At 45.0% G+C, this 14,622-nt stretch overlaps 1 protein-coding gene across 1 annotated transcript in view; it reads right to left on the reverse strand.

The window, feature by feature from the left end:
• The window catches only part of GLI2 (GLI family zinc finger 2), a 202,086-nt gene that overhangs the window by 20,535 nt on the left and 166,929 nt on the right, over window positions 1-14,622 (reverse strand). Inside the window, exons 6-9 of the mRNA XM_075430849.1 lie at window positions 9,409-9,610; window positions 6,842-7,055; window positions 5,104-5,217; window positions 1,520-1,651 (exon numbers count right to left, since the gene is read on the reverse strand). Of these exons, the coding sequence (XP_075286964.1) occupies window positions 1,520-1,651; window positions 5,104-5,217; window positions 6,842-7,055; window positions 9,409-9,610 (662 nt within the window). The remainder of the gene's footprint in view (window positions 1-1,519; window positions 1,652-5,103; window positions 5,218-6,841; window positions 7,056-9,408; window positions 9,611-14,622) is intronic.

Here is a 14,622-nt window from a genome sequence, read left to right on the forward strand (position 1 = left end):
AAAGAGCTTTTCTTATGTCTGGGAGGGAAATGCACGAATACTGCTGGACAAATGTGAGCCCAGCCCATCTGACAGGGCTGCTGTGGTTTGACCCCAGAAAAGCAATGCCCCATGTCATGCCATGTGCAACCCATTAAGCACCTTATCACTCATTTGGCCCTGAAAACCATTTCCAAATCTGTCTGTACTCAAGGACTTATTGCACTGAACCAGTGACTTCTGGCAGAGGTGGGCAGGTGCTAGCCTTAGATGGAAGAAGAACACATATACAGAATTATCATTTAGAGTGTGATCCCTCTGGGCTAAGATAATGTTTGTGTGCAGAGCCTGGGGAAACGGAGACTGACACCTAACTGGTGGCATCTAAACATGGCTAAAATGTGGATATATAAAAAAGGATGAAGGCAGACACGAGCCCGCAGGAAGAGGGCTACACATGAGTTGCACATGGATGGCCCCTGGCAGGCTTGCAGCCTGGCTGGGGCAAGTAGCAAAAGGTTGAAGGGAAAGGAGAAGACAGCAGGTTCTGTCACACAGTTTGCTCGATCCAACATTTTGCTGCAAGCAGCAAGTTTTCTGGGGCAGGTGAAATCCCAGCAGCTCTGGGCTGGCTTCAAACAAACAGGGCTTGCACCACAGACCAAAAATGAGGACTGAGAGGGAGCTGGGCTAGGGGCAGGGTGGGTCTCAGACAAAGATCATGTCTGATTTCACAGGGACTCACTCTGATTTTGTGGGATTTTTTGACCCAAGAAGCCAAAGGAAACTAAACGATGGATTCCCAATTGAAGCAAAGCACATAAAAAGTTTTGGAATTCATTAGAATTGAAAATCTGATTAATGGCTTGGTTTGGGGATCTTTCAGAGAGCAGTTTTGACACTGGTTTGGGGACATTATTGTGATTACCGAAGCCTTATATCCCACTTTTTAAAAAATCGACCCACTTTCACTGTTTCAGACCCTGATGGAGACACTGGAGCATATCTCCAAACTCTGAAAGTGTTCTGTTTTTGTAGGAGGGATGAGCTGAGCAGGTCAACAGCCCCTAAGTGCTATGACCCACAGCTCATACCACACCAGCATAAAAGGATTTCATGGCCCAGACAAGTACTGAGGACAGTTTGGATGATCCCTGACCCATAGCTGGTGTAGGTGTGTGGGGAGGCTCAGTGAATACAGCCAGCGAAGAGGAAAAGGCTCAGCCTTCTTCCCCATTTTCTGCTCAGGTCCTCTGCACAGAGCCTTCTGTCATTGGGTCATGCACAAGGGAGACCAAAACTGCAGCCTCAGCAGCTGAGAAGAGAGAAACATCAAATAATCTATGAGAGGCTTCGTGCAGTTAAACTCCTTGGGGAGCAGCGACCTGCTTTGGCAGTGTTTACACACCGTATCTCTGATTTGCACCTTTAGTAGCTCCCAGAGTGAGCTCTGGCTGTACAGCAGCTAGTGATAAAAAATGAGGACAAGTGCACAGAAACCCAAATTTATCGCTGGGGTTTCCTCCCAGCCATTACTCACATGGACGAGCTGCTCTTGAGTGTCATATTCCTTTGTGCACCCTTCCCAGTGACAGTTCGTCTCATAAATAACCTCAGGCTCCTGTTTACATTCATCCTTATCTAGATCTTCTTTCAGGTCTGTCAGATGCTCCTGCAACACACAACGGTGCATTGTATAAGGTGAACTTTTTTCATCTGAATTCCTCCATCACTCATAGATTACAGGGCAGGTATCAACTGATCACAAAACCGTGCTCGTTGTGGCAATATAACATCCTTGATTATTATGAAATAATGAGTTACAGAGTTTTGGTACAAATGGTTCAGAGTTAATGACAAGACATGAAACACCACAAAGCCATGGTTGCAGAGGCGCCTGGCTCCAGCCAGGTCGTGGGCAGTTCCAGGAACAACTGGAGAAAGGAAAAGACTGACTTTTGACTTTTGACTTTTGGTTGTGTTCTTTGCTGGAGCAAAACTTCTAATCTGAGGAGAGTGGGGAAACAAGAGCATGAAGAAACCACAGAGCAGTCAGACCCTAGTGGCTACCACACTCACCTGACATGGGTTGGGGAGGGGGGATCCTGTTTTCTGCATTTTTCAATAGATGAGAAAATTATACCTAATCCTTACCCAAAGATTTATGCCTGCAGGGTGCTCCACAGGGACAAAGTGGTGAGCCCTCAAAGTACTCCTCTGAGACAGTGAAATTTGGGAAGCTAGAGCTAGACTCAGTGATGAGTGGGTTGCAGAGCAGAGCTCCAGGGGCTCTGGACTCATAAATGAGTTACTTTAATGCTGGGCACGCTGTGAGCTCCCTCCTTTCTCTGTCTAGCCAGCTCCTCAGTGCTAAAAGAAGCAAGAAGATTTTTGTTATGGCTGCTATGAGGATTAAAGCATCAGCACCTACACAATAATGTAACATACAACATGATTAGTACAATTCAGAGGTAAGGACAACTGCTAGCTCTGCATGCATCAGACACTTGCATTACAGAGAAGGCAATCAGGAGTCAATATTGACTTGGGAATTTAGCAATACAAAGCCCTGCAGGTTTCAACCTCCATCATTTCCTTTCCTCCCCATTACTACTACTGCCTCTCACAGAGCACCCCACCTCCAGGGCAGCTTTAGACAGGAGCGTCTCGGGTGACTGACCACATCAGAAACAGTTCTTCACGATCTGATGCTTCAGTTGGCCCCATAACCATGTAGACACAGCCAGACCCATCTCAAACTGCCTCTGACCTGCCCAAATGGACCTATCTGGCTGTTGTCTCCTTCCCCACCAACACCTTGCCAATGCCTACTGAGGGACTGCAATGATTAGTGTCTTAATGGCTTTACATGGCTTGGAAAGTGAGATGTACTGTACAAAAGTTCAACAATTTTCATTAACTAGCTCATGACATACATGCCAGCTGTGACTTCTCAATTCAAAAGTTTAGGTAGAGGAAAAGATTTGTTTTAATTAGCTCTTAATTTAAAAAAAAATATTGTAAGCTGGGTCTTGGGACAGGGAACTGTAGTAATTTACACAAAGACTTCTGGAGATTCAAACTATATCAGACCCCAGAGCAATAGTGTGAGAAAGTTCAAACAGCAGCTTCTTTTTCCTTCAATTCCTATTTGGCTGAGCAGTGAACATTATTTTTGTTGAAATGTTTCTCTCCATGCAAAGTGTGGTCTCTGGAAAAGTGACATTTTCTACTAAAAATTTTTGCCAAAATTTTTATACTTTCTGTTGGAAAAATGGAATAGAAACCATCTTATTTCATTGAAGAGGATTGACTTGTTTCATTTCTGGCTAGTTCACTGTCAATCTGAATCTGTACTGGAGCTATTGTGGTATCTTAAGAGCACAGTAACTCAGGTCCCTCATGCCTGGTGCTCCACTGTGTCCCACAAATCTTTTCTTGATTGCATTAGTTATAGCACAAGCCATCACGGGAGATGCTGTCTGGCCAAGGATTTTAAACACTCAAACCACAACTCACATGAGGTTTTTCCAGTACAGCATTTCCAAAACAAAACACACACATGCAGGCTTTTTTTGGGACGGCTGAGCTTCATGTTCTGCGAAAAATGTATCAGTCAGTAATTAACTGACTATAACTCAACTTTTCAGCACAGTCTCCTGCAGAATAGGAATCCCCAAATTTAACAAGTTGCTGTCACTTAGACCAACTGAAGAGGAGACACCCACTACATTGAGTCTTATAACCTGTTCTTCTTGCCAAGAACGGGCTGTCTCTTACAAGGTGCTTTCCAGTGATTTCCCAGTCAATACTGAAATGCTGCAAGATGTGAAGCCTACATTTCCCTTGGGATATTACTTCACAGATCTTCTTATTAGGGACTGTTAGATGACCAGTGTGCATATTCCTTCCCTTAATTTGACCTTGTTATTCTAATCAAGCCTCCTTGCACGACTTTAAATGATTCTCCCCTTTCTTTCAGTGCTTATTTCACAGAAGGCCCAGTGGATGAAACTCTGGGGCAGGTCTGCAGGGTTGAGCCAGGCTAATGCTACCCAAATATTCTGTGCTGGTGAGTGCACATCTCTTCACATTGGAGCAGAGAACGGAGGATGACAGTGATCAAGCAAGCAGCTGTCTGTCCAATGGCTCCTCTGCTACAGATGCTTAAGAAAGCAAATGATAGCTTTCAGACCTTTTTTCATTTGCTGCAAGAAATAAACACCACCCTATTAGCCCGGGTGGTGGCCAGATTGCTTTTTTGGGGCATGTGCTTTTGCAGCGGCATGTAGATACACTCCTAAACTCAAAGCTCCAGAGAGATGCCTCTTTGCCCTAATCGTGCTGACTACAGCATGTTTATCTTTCCCTGATATGCTATCTTCATCAATTTTACCAGCCCCCTGATGACTGCACACGTTGCTGTCCCCATGCATCATGCGGAGACCTGCTCCTGAACCAGGGCAGAAGGAGAAATTTGTCATCAACTCTTCCATTCGCTTGACAATAACATGGCCTAATATTTCATGAAAATGAAGTGCCCAGAGCACTCCTGATAGTTTACAGTTGTGATAAAGGACGGTCAGATGGATACTGTCAGCCATTAAACAGTTTGCAATCACAGAGCTCCAGAAAGAAAGCAAGGGCCTTTGGGCCCTTCTTGGTGTCAAATGTTGTGTCACCAGTGTAAAGGATGTTTCTAGGAGCAATTCCTGGTTGAATCAAGAAGTCATCCTTTTTTTGCAAGCTTTCTACCTACATGCAAGTTTCTCTCTTAGTCTATGCCTGTTCAGAAACACTAAAGCTGCTTTGCAGCAAGGAAAACTCAGACATCATTTTTAAAGTCATGACCCTTGAAATAGTCCCTCCCTCCTTTTTTTGTGTCCAAGCACAGCAACAGCAACCTGACTTCCAAGCACCCATCGAACGCGCCACTCAATCACTACAGCTCTGCCCTGTAGCTTGCTGGGCTTCATGCTCCAAGAGACACCCGCCTGCCTGGCAGACTTTGATGTCTTGCTTCCAGCTGCAGCAAAAGGTGCCAAGACTATCATTCCCAAAGGCAACGAGACCCAGTAGCTCACTGCCTTGGTCCCACAACATGTCTCGCACCAGGACGGTTACCTGTGTGGTTGGGGATGCTGGGAGCAAGCCCTCGACTTCAGTCTTGACTTTGCTGCGCTTGTTAATTACTGGATTGACTGTGCTGCTCACGGCCGACTCGCTGCTCTGCTTGCTCTAGGAAAGAAAACCAGGCAAGACATGGCACAGGGGTTTGGGATGTGAGACTGACTGCAGCCCACCTCTTCATCAAAAGTTAACTAAAAAATTAGTCAAGGTTGAACTTCAGGAGTGGCCAGGGACAACAGGGTATTGGCCTACTGGCCATAATTGCTGTGTGGGCTTGTGCAGGGCAGAGAGATGGAAGAGAGAGGAGAATCCAGAACAGCGTCAGCTTCTGCAGGCTCACCAGTGAGCTTGGTCTCGCTGCTGCTGCTTCATTTCAGAGCGATCCAGTCCCTGTCAAAACCATCAAATCTTATGCAACCCCCACTCAAGCCACAATTCTATTTCCCAATGCAATGAAATGATTTGCTGCGAAAATAAATTCCTGGGGTGAGTGGGGGACTCTGGTTACATGTAAGGGCTCCAGCACGCTGGGTGCATGAAAGGCTGTGTGTATATTTTGCTGAGCTCTTAAAAAATGTGAACAGCTTCAGGAGAAAAAAACATGCCATTGTATGTGCGTAAAATTGGAACATTAACATTTTAAATACACTCTTGCTAATTGCTCAAGATTGGTCCTGAAAGTTATTAAACAGAGGCATAACTCCTGCCAGCCACATTATTTTGGTAGCCAGTTTGTCAGAAGAAAACAAAACCAATCAATCAAATAACCTTCAATAACAAACAGAATTTGCAGTGCAGCAGCCATGAGAAACTCTAAAACAATAAACCAGTGTGAAAATTTCAGTATGATACAACTAAAACAACAATTAGAAATGAGTGTGAAATGAGGTGAAAGAAGCCTTTGGGGAGAAAAGTAACTGTGTATTTAAACTTCCAAGGAACAAAAATGGGAAGGTATGATTAAAAATGTGCTAGACATATTCGCTAACACAGTGCATGTGGAGGGCTTGTGCATACATGCATGTGCCTGTGTGAACTCACAGGTATTTGCACGGACACATTTGAGGTGTGGGATTTCACACACATCATGGCATTCCTAGTTTTCAGAATCCAGTCCCTGGTTTTTACAAACCCTAACAGTAAAAATCAACAGCAGGGATACCCCAAGAGAGAAAGCTACTGAAAAAGAAGGAACAATAAGTAAAATGGCTAGAGGTCCTAGGTAGGATGCACTTATTTGTTAAAGAAGAAAGCAATAAAGTGTTTTAAGACCATCAGCAGGGCTCACATCAGTAGAACAAAAGAAGGGGTGATTGGTGAAGGAACTGGTGAGGCCTGGTTCGCAGCGCTCGGGTGTTTATCTGGCAAAACACTCCAACATGTGCTGAATTCCCTTAATTTCAATAGCACAGAGCATACATTGAAGAAGATTTCCTGCCTGGGATGACCCTGCATAACATGTTCAATGCTTTGATGGATCAAGGCCTTTGGTTCCTGCATGGGTAGGTATGTGAGTGCGCAAGCAAGGGAGATGGGCGCAAAACTTGGCTATCACTAGTCCAGAAATGCTTTGTCAGAAGGAAGAAAAAAACGACATAAAGGAGAATGTGAGTAAAAAGAGAGTGGGTAAAACTGCCACAGCCACCATGAAGCACAGCGCTCACCCCATGGAGAGCATGTCTCCATTTCCCCATGAGCCATGCACGGGGAGAGCTGGGACAACCATCCCTACCTGGCTGGAGTCAGAGATGCAGTTGCTGTTGCTGCTGATCTGTGCTGGCGGCGGGTTGACGGAGATGACCGCCATGTGCTGGCGCGGGGGGAAGGTTGGGGATGGCTGGATCAGGGGAGGAGTGTGTCCGAAGGCTGAGCTCAGGCCCCTCTGCTGGGTCAGGATCTGCTGGTATGTCACGGGGTTAATGGGGTGGGGGAAGCTGAACGCCGGGCTGCAGGAATAGGAGGAGGAAAAATGATGATGAGTTATTTTAAACAGTATTTATCATATTGGCTAGCGACTGACTCAAGTTCGGCTTCCTGGAGACTCCAGGAGACAGGCTGCAATGTCCCAGTAGATGTCTTCAATGCCACAACAAGCCTGACAGCCTGCTTACCACAAAGACAGGATTCGTCTCGTGTGCCTCAGCAAACTTGTGAAGAGCTTCGACCTGACCCACCTGTCAGACTGACTGTAAATTCTTTGCTTCCTATGTTTAAAAAGACCCAAAGCCCTTGGCGAGGAGTGCAGAAGAAGGCCAGACTCAGACACACCTGGCTTTCCAGCCCCCGAGGCTCCTGAGTTTGCCCAGGCAGACCTATTCTGCAGACCCACAACCTTGGGGTTATGCTACCCTGGATACAAAAAACCAGCATCACCTGGCTCAGCTGGCACAGGTCACAGCGGGGATGAATAACTATCCATTTAACATAGTCCAAAACTATGCAACTTACTCTGCATTCAGCTGAGGCAAGTGCTGGCCCTGGGGACTGCTGAAGTATGTCACCCTTCGTATGTAGGTCACTGGTTCGGCTCCAATCTAGGTCAGCGGTGACCAGAAACACCACCAGCTCCTGCCTGCTTGGGCGCTAACGGGGGGCAACAGGTCTCAGCCAGGGTGCAGCAGCCAAAAGCCATAAAAATGAAGCGTTGCTTCTGGAAATAAGGGGTTCACTCCAAGGGGTGAGTCCCATTGCCAGAGAAGGAGAAGCATGGGAGATGCTCTGCTCCCTGTACGTTAGGTAGGTGATGCTTGAACCACAGACTCTCAGCCCTTAAATCAGCTATTTGCCACCTTTAAAAGGTGGCTGCCCCGAACTTTTACCCTTGTGGTATTTCCTCTCACATCACTAAATCTGCCCATGGAGTGAGTGCTCAGACAATGGCGCGATAATTAGCAACACGCTTCATTTCCAATTTTGCTTTTAGGGAAAATACTTATTGCTGGTGACCATACAATTAGTATTTCTGTTCCAAACTAGTTAATGTCAACTTGACCAAAAGAATAAAGGGCAAAAATCACCACAGTGTAAAAGAGCTCTGGGAGTTCAATACGTGCTGCAGCAAATGAGGTGTGATGGCAGGCTGCTGCACAGCTTTGTTATTCTACAGCAAAGTCTGAAAATGACTTTTTGACATGCTACTAGGATCTAGGTCTGAGCGGGCGAGAAAGGATTGCATTCCTGTCACTAAGACATTGTTGAAATAATAACAAAAAAGTCTTTTCACCCCAGATTGCTGACAGTTATCCTGTTCTATATGTAACCCATTTTACAATTCCCGACACTGAAGATAATACTTTTAGAACACCAAGAACAATTTCAGATTCAGTATTATTACTTGATTATTCCTTTGGAGGTCAACAAATGGCCAATGGATTAGACTCTGCACCCTACTGATTTGTTGAAAATACCAGATGCTGCCTCAAAAAGCTTAAAATCTGAGTATAAAATGAGAGATTAGAGCTATGCCCACTTAATGACAACAGGTGACAAGACTAGAAAAATACGATTCCCAGACAAGGAGTAGCTGTTTAAGTCAGCAGTATGTTTGATTCTGCAGTCAATTTCTAAGTGATGCTGCCGGATAAAGTAACCGATAAAATTAATGTTACAGTTACTAATGGTAATGTCTCTGTTTTCCCCTACAAATTTTAGGAGTGCATAAATTTATAAACCCTTGCTTTGCAACATCAGTGTTAATTAGAACTAAAATTTTGAACAGTTAAGTAATAAAAAGAACAATAACGTTGTGAAACTTGGGTGAAGCAATCACGGCAGGAATTGACAACAGTGAGCTGCCTAATGTAAGTGCTTTTTAATTAAGGTTTGAGCAAAACTTTACTCAAGGGCTTAGATTTGCTTTAAATATGTTTTTAGAATTAGGTTTTTAAATCCACCCAGGCAACATTTTTTTTTAAGGATGTGGCCCAATAATTTGGAGAATACTTTGGGGCAATCTCTTAAATCAGAGTGTTTCTTAATCAGTCCAACTGCTCACAATGAGCATTTTTTAAACTAATTTATTCTCTGCTTCTGCTTGGAGGGAGGCATGATCATACTGTAATTACTGGATGTCTGGTAACCAATAATCCCAATCCAGCAAGCAAACTGCTCCTCTGTCCTATGCCATGAAGTACCCTTCCATATGCAAAACCAGATGGGGGCTTTGATTTCATAGACTACACAGCCCCCCAATGCATAAAAGCAGAGGTTTCGAGGAAGGGAAGGTCTCCCTTGCTGGAGGGTCACCCCTCCTTTCGGAGGATGGTTACACAGCTGAACGAGCCAGTCTCAGAGCTTTACCTGATTGTCCCGGCGGATAAATGGCCGTAGGAGCCGCTCGCTGCTGAACTGCTTCTGGAGTTGTTGATATATGCCACGAGAGAGTTTGGAGAGGTCCTGATCATTGTCTGGAGGTCAATGCTGGCATCAGACAGCGGGGAGATAGACAGGGCTCGTTTTCGGCTTAATCTTGGAGTCACCCGGGGGCTCGAAAACCGAGACACTGTAAGAGAGAGAGACTTTGTCAGACAAAACTAGCAGGATGCTCCCTTCCTGCGGGAGCTTTGGGGGTGGGAGGCACTGAGACCTGCTGCACTCGTGACTGCTGCGGGATGCTCAGGAGCCAGGAGCAGTGCAGGGACCAGCTGCACTTTGATGGGAGGTTTCCTTTCTGCTGGGGGCTGAGTGACAAAGGTCAGGCAGCACCGCAAATGCCCGCTTACTTTGCCCTCCTTGAGGGATAAACAGAAGCCTGTCCATCACTCCCTTTCATTGGCACTAAATTAAGGTAAAATTAAAAGGGAAAAGACCCTGCAAGGTTTGCGTAAGTGCGGCCGTCCCCATTGACGTGTGGTGTGGGCCAGAAAAGCAGCACATCAGAGCCAGGGTGACCCTTGGAGATGGTGCATGTGCTTGTGTGCGGAGCGAGCGGAAACCAAACGAGCGCAAGCACAATGCTGACCATCTAATTAACGAAGGAGGTGAGGCTCCAAGAGCCCTGAAAGTAAATTAAGAGTTTTAAGAAAACCAATTTGGCAGCTCAGGCACAAAGTTCAAACTCTCCCCCTCCGAGGGGACCTGCCAGTGCCTGGACCCTATTAGCAATTGTCAATCATTCGGGCATGAAGTCATTTCCAACCCTGCCAGGCCTGTTTGTGGACCTGTAATACATGGTAAGTTACTACTGTAAGAATTTGGCCTCCCCAGCGTTTCAGCCTGCTAACTGGAACGACTGACTTCATCCAGAGGAAACTCTGCCCAGGCCTGACCCACCTGCAAATCTCCAGTGTGGCATGGACAGGAGCTGGGGAGGAGCGATAACACAACGCTCATCGACACCAGGGTACCCGATCCAAAGCCTGCCCAAGCCCTAGCCCTGCCTGAAATGGCTCATCCCTCCAAAGCAATGAGAGCAGTGTTTAGGCTGCCTATTTTAAAACAAATAGATTTCTAAGGGTGAAACGTGCCACTTCACCGTGGGATCTGACTGGTAATCCCCATTGTCCACCCAGGGGTGCAGGAGGGCTCAGCTTCTCCAGCTCCCTTCCTCAGTGAGTGCAGCGTTGTACTACTGCCTAGCTTTTCCAGCAGCAGTCTCCCCGCTTGCTTGCTGTGGGTATACTGTACTAAACACTGCGAATAAAACAGCAACTTGCCCAGACAGGCAATATGAGCTATTTTCCCCTAGTTGGTTGGAGGGATGGATTTTGGTTGCATATCACCAAATACAAGCCTGGCACATTGCAAGAGCATGAACTTTCCATCCTGACGACAGTGCTGCTAAGGGAGAGGGTGAATGGATGTACAAGGAGGTAAAATATATCCTGCCAGCGTGACCAAATGGTTCCTTGATTTGTGTTGGCTTGCAGAAGTTTGTGTCAACATTTCCCTGAGACCAGTGACTGGGCTGCAGACTCCCAGTCTCCACATGACTCACCCACGTACCTAAGCAGTCCCGTCATTACCATACCGGGTGCTGTGTTTAGTACCACCTGGATGCAATTTAGTACCACCGTCCCATTATTACCCATAATGTCCCTCGTTGCATGAGAGAAGTGACTTGCCCAAGGTCCTACTGGAAGTCCAAGGCTAAGTTGGTACTTCAGCCAAGCACTCCTGTGACTTCTGTCCCATACCTGAGAAACTTCAAGATTTTCTAGGTGCAATACTGACAATACTGGAAATTTCTCCCAAAAATCACGTTGTTGCACATCTGCTGAACATATTCTTCTCATAGTATTTTGTATAACCACATTTTGCAGCCCCACAGGGCAGGGAGAACCTTGAAAACACAACTTAAGGATCAGGTAGCAAACAGAAAGAACATACAGGTCTGTAAAAATCACCTCCTGGGTGTTAAAGGTGTCCCGTGATTTGGAGCGACTAGACTCAAACTTTCCTAATGCTTGTGGCTGGCAGTTTCCAGCCCTGTTCTGCCGAGGTGAGCAGCACTTCCCTCAGGAGCTGGAAAAGGAGCAGCTGGTTTGTGGAGGCACTATGGATGCAAAACAAAAACGAGCAAACTTCCTTCAGCAAAGGCTGGCCCTGCCTAAAGGCTGGAGTGGAGCATTCCCAAACTTCGCATCTGGTTCATGAAATTTGGGCCCTGCCAGAGCCCTGGACCGCGCAACAGAAGGGTTGCTTGGGTCTAGAATATAACGGGCAAAACTGTGCTGTATTTGCAACATATTAATGTACTGATTTTAATTAATAGAACTTTATTCTTTTTAATTTTTTTTCTTTTCTTTTTTATTTCTGGCTATGAGGCTTCTTGATTCAATACATGGGCCATGACCTGGGAAGACTTGTGTGCTGTTCCCTGTCCCCCCCAAACGTATCTCCACGAGCAAGTTGCTTCTTTTTTCTGTGTCCCTATTTCCCAGTGTCATCTATTTAGATGAGCTCCTTCAGGTAGGGTTTGTGTTTTATTCTGTATGTATTGCACCTAGTGCTATGGGGCTCCATCTCTGCTGAGCTGTCAGTGTTTCTGTCCTACAAATAATATGCGTCTTTCCAGAGACAGATATTGTTGTCTGCATTTGCATTCCCACAGTCTCCTCCTTCTCTAACAGAAGGAAGCAGGCCAGATTTGACAGTCATATTTATCTCTGTTACTCCCACACCTCAAGGGAGATCTGTTTATTAATGTGCCACTTCCCTTGATAAATTACTAAATGGAAAGAAAAGCCTTGTACTCATTTCTCGCTGTTCCTTCCCATGATTTATGTCCACAGTGCTAGTTCAGCCATTGGTCGCCATTAATTTGCAGAGGCAAGAAGTCCTCAAGTCCAACAGAAACCTGGTTTTTCGCAGTGCATCCAACGTGAGCACCCCTCCCTGCTGCACACAGGTACGTCATTTTTTCCCTGCATAAAACTCTGTTGGAAGCTGTCAGATTTGCAAGTTGGCCTGGGACTTCTCCAGCCCAAAACCAGCAATATGCATTGCATTACTGTCTGCTCTAATCTAGATCTTGTGAGTACTGTGGGCTATCTGAAATGTTTGATAGAAGATCCAGTAGGTTGGGATCACGCTTTACACAAAAGCCTCTTAGGTCTTGTGGGCTTCCAGGGAAAGCTATGACCTAAAATCCTGCTGTGGATGAATAATTCCTCTTTTCTCAATGATAGCCTGCCCAAGGTGCCTGGAAGAATGTGGGAAGCGGAAAAGGAGTTTAACCACACAAAGAAGTTCTCACTAGTGCATTTAAGAAGTGGGAATATTTTCAAAATTGTTATTCGAAAGCAGATTAGCAGCACCAGTATCATTCTTAATAGTAAAATTGACCTGACCCAATCCACTGGTCTGAGGACACTGAGCACGAACGTTAAATAATACCAGGCGGCTGCAAAGATAAACATTTGTGTAGCTGCAGACATAGGCAAGGTCTTCAACATGGGTTGACTGTCAGCCACTTGAATACGTAAGCAAAATCATCTGTTGCCTGAGGTCCAGTGACGTTTCAAAGGAAAAACCACATCCAACTCCTTCAGCAGCGACTGTGCCCAGAGAAGTAAATGAAGGCAGGACCCGTTCTTCAGACACAGAATGGAAAGCCTCAGGAGGATTTGCCACTAGCACTCCCCCTCTCATCTCCCCTTCAAAAATGCTGACTTATCAAAATGAACAGGGTTAGTTGTAAGATTTTTTTGATGTTTGGAAAATATGTGAGGGGAAGAGTTTCCAAAATGTCAGAGCACACCCTTCAACGCTCTCAATAGAAAATAGCCTGGTATTTTTATGTTATTGTTCTAAAAGATGTTTTGTGAAGAAACATAAAGTCATAATAGGTTAAAACGAATCTGAACAGTTCACAAGTTAAAATAAAAATAGGAAATGATTTTAAAATTAATTCTGCTCATCTACCAGAGTTTCAATTTTCAAAATTAATTTCTCTCTGCCTCTCTACGTCAGATGGATACCTTTTTTACCTTCAGTTTTTTTTCCTTGAATACTTCTGAGGGATGGGAATGGGCCAAAGCCCACAAGCAAAGCAAGAAGCAAGATAACTCCAAGAGTTATTTAGTATCATTGCCTCTTCTGCTGTTCTATAATATTTCCAGCCAAGTACATTTACAGCATGACCAGGGTGGGTGTTTTCTAGTGGTTGCTCTCCCCGTGTCAATTTGCTCTTCTATTTCTGCCTCTCACCTTGAATAAACACCTATTAAAGCCAGCAGATGCTTTCTATTGACCACCATGGACTTTGGAACATGGAATAAATATGAATTTAAACGCTGACCTGGAGACACCCCTGTCTGAGCTATCTCATCTTTACTTTCAGACTGATTCTTTCCCAGCTGGAAAACATGCTATGTTTATGTGCTCATTTTTTGGACATACTAACAGCTTGGTTTTTATTTATTCAGTGTATATTAAAACTATCAGCTCTGAATGGCAGGAACTTGATCTTTTTTTGTTGTTTTTGCAAAAGCTAAACATACTTGCTTAGAATTCAAAACTCTTTCAGATTTCAAGCCACAACAAAAATATCCTTAGGCCTGAAGAGACAGGAAATTTCAAGCCAAAAGACTGTCCCCGTCTCTGTACGCTCTCAGAGACAGGAGGAGATGAAAATAGAGATGCGAAGTGGTGAGCAGAAAGATGCCGTAAAGGTTGAGCCCAAAGCTCTGGGCACAGGCAATAGTGGATGGCAATACACGAAGGTCAATAAAAAATTTACCTTTTTGCCAAATAGGCCTTTTCCCCCTGCTCCCTCTTCTTACAAAAGCCAGTTCCAGATACATTTTACAGCATTTTAACTGGAGCACACTGGCCGTCCCATACCATTTAGTACACAGACCCAGATACACTGGGTGTCACAGGCTGAACTCTATATTCTAGAAAATAAAAATAATCCACGTAATTTAAAAACATTTTAAAACTGCGTGGAATAACTTTTCAGTAGAAAAAGTTTGACTTTACAGCAGCATTATCTTTGTAGGGTAAATGTAAATATCACAACTCACAACTGAAATCCATTTCTGTCCTGGAGGGGTTTAAATATCCCAGTTC

The sequence above is a fragment of the Opisthocomus hoazin genome, chromosome 9 (genome assembly GCF_030867145.1).
Source record: "Opisthocomus hoazin isolate bOpiHoa1 chromosome 9, bOpiHoa1.hap1, whole genome shotgun sequence".
Lineage (NCBI taxonomy): Eukaryota > Metazoa > Chordata > Aves > Opisthocomiformes > Opisthocomidae > Opisthocomus > Opisthocomus hoazin.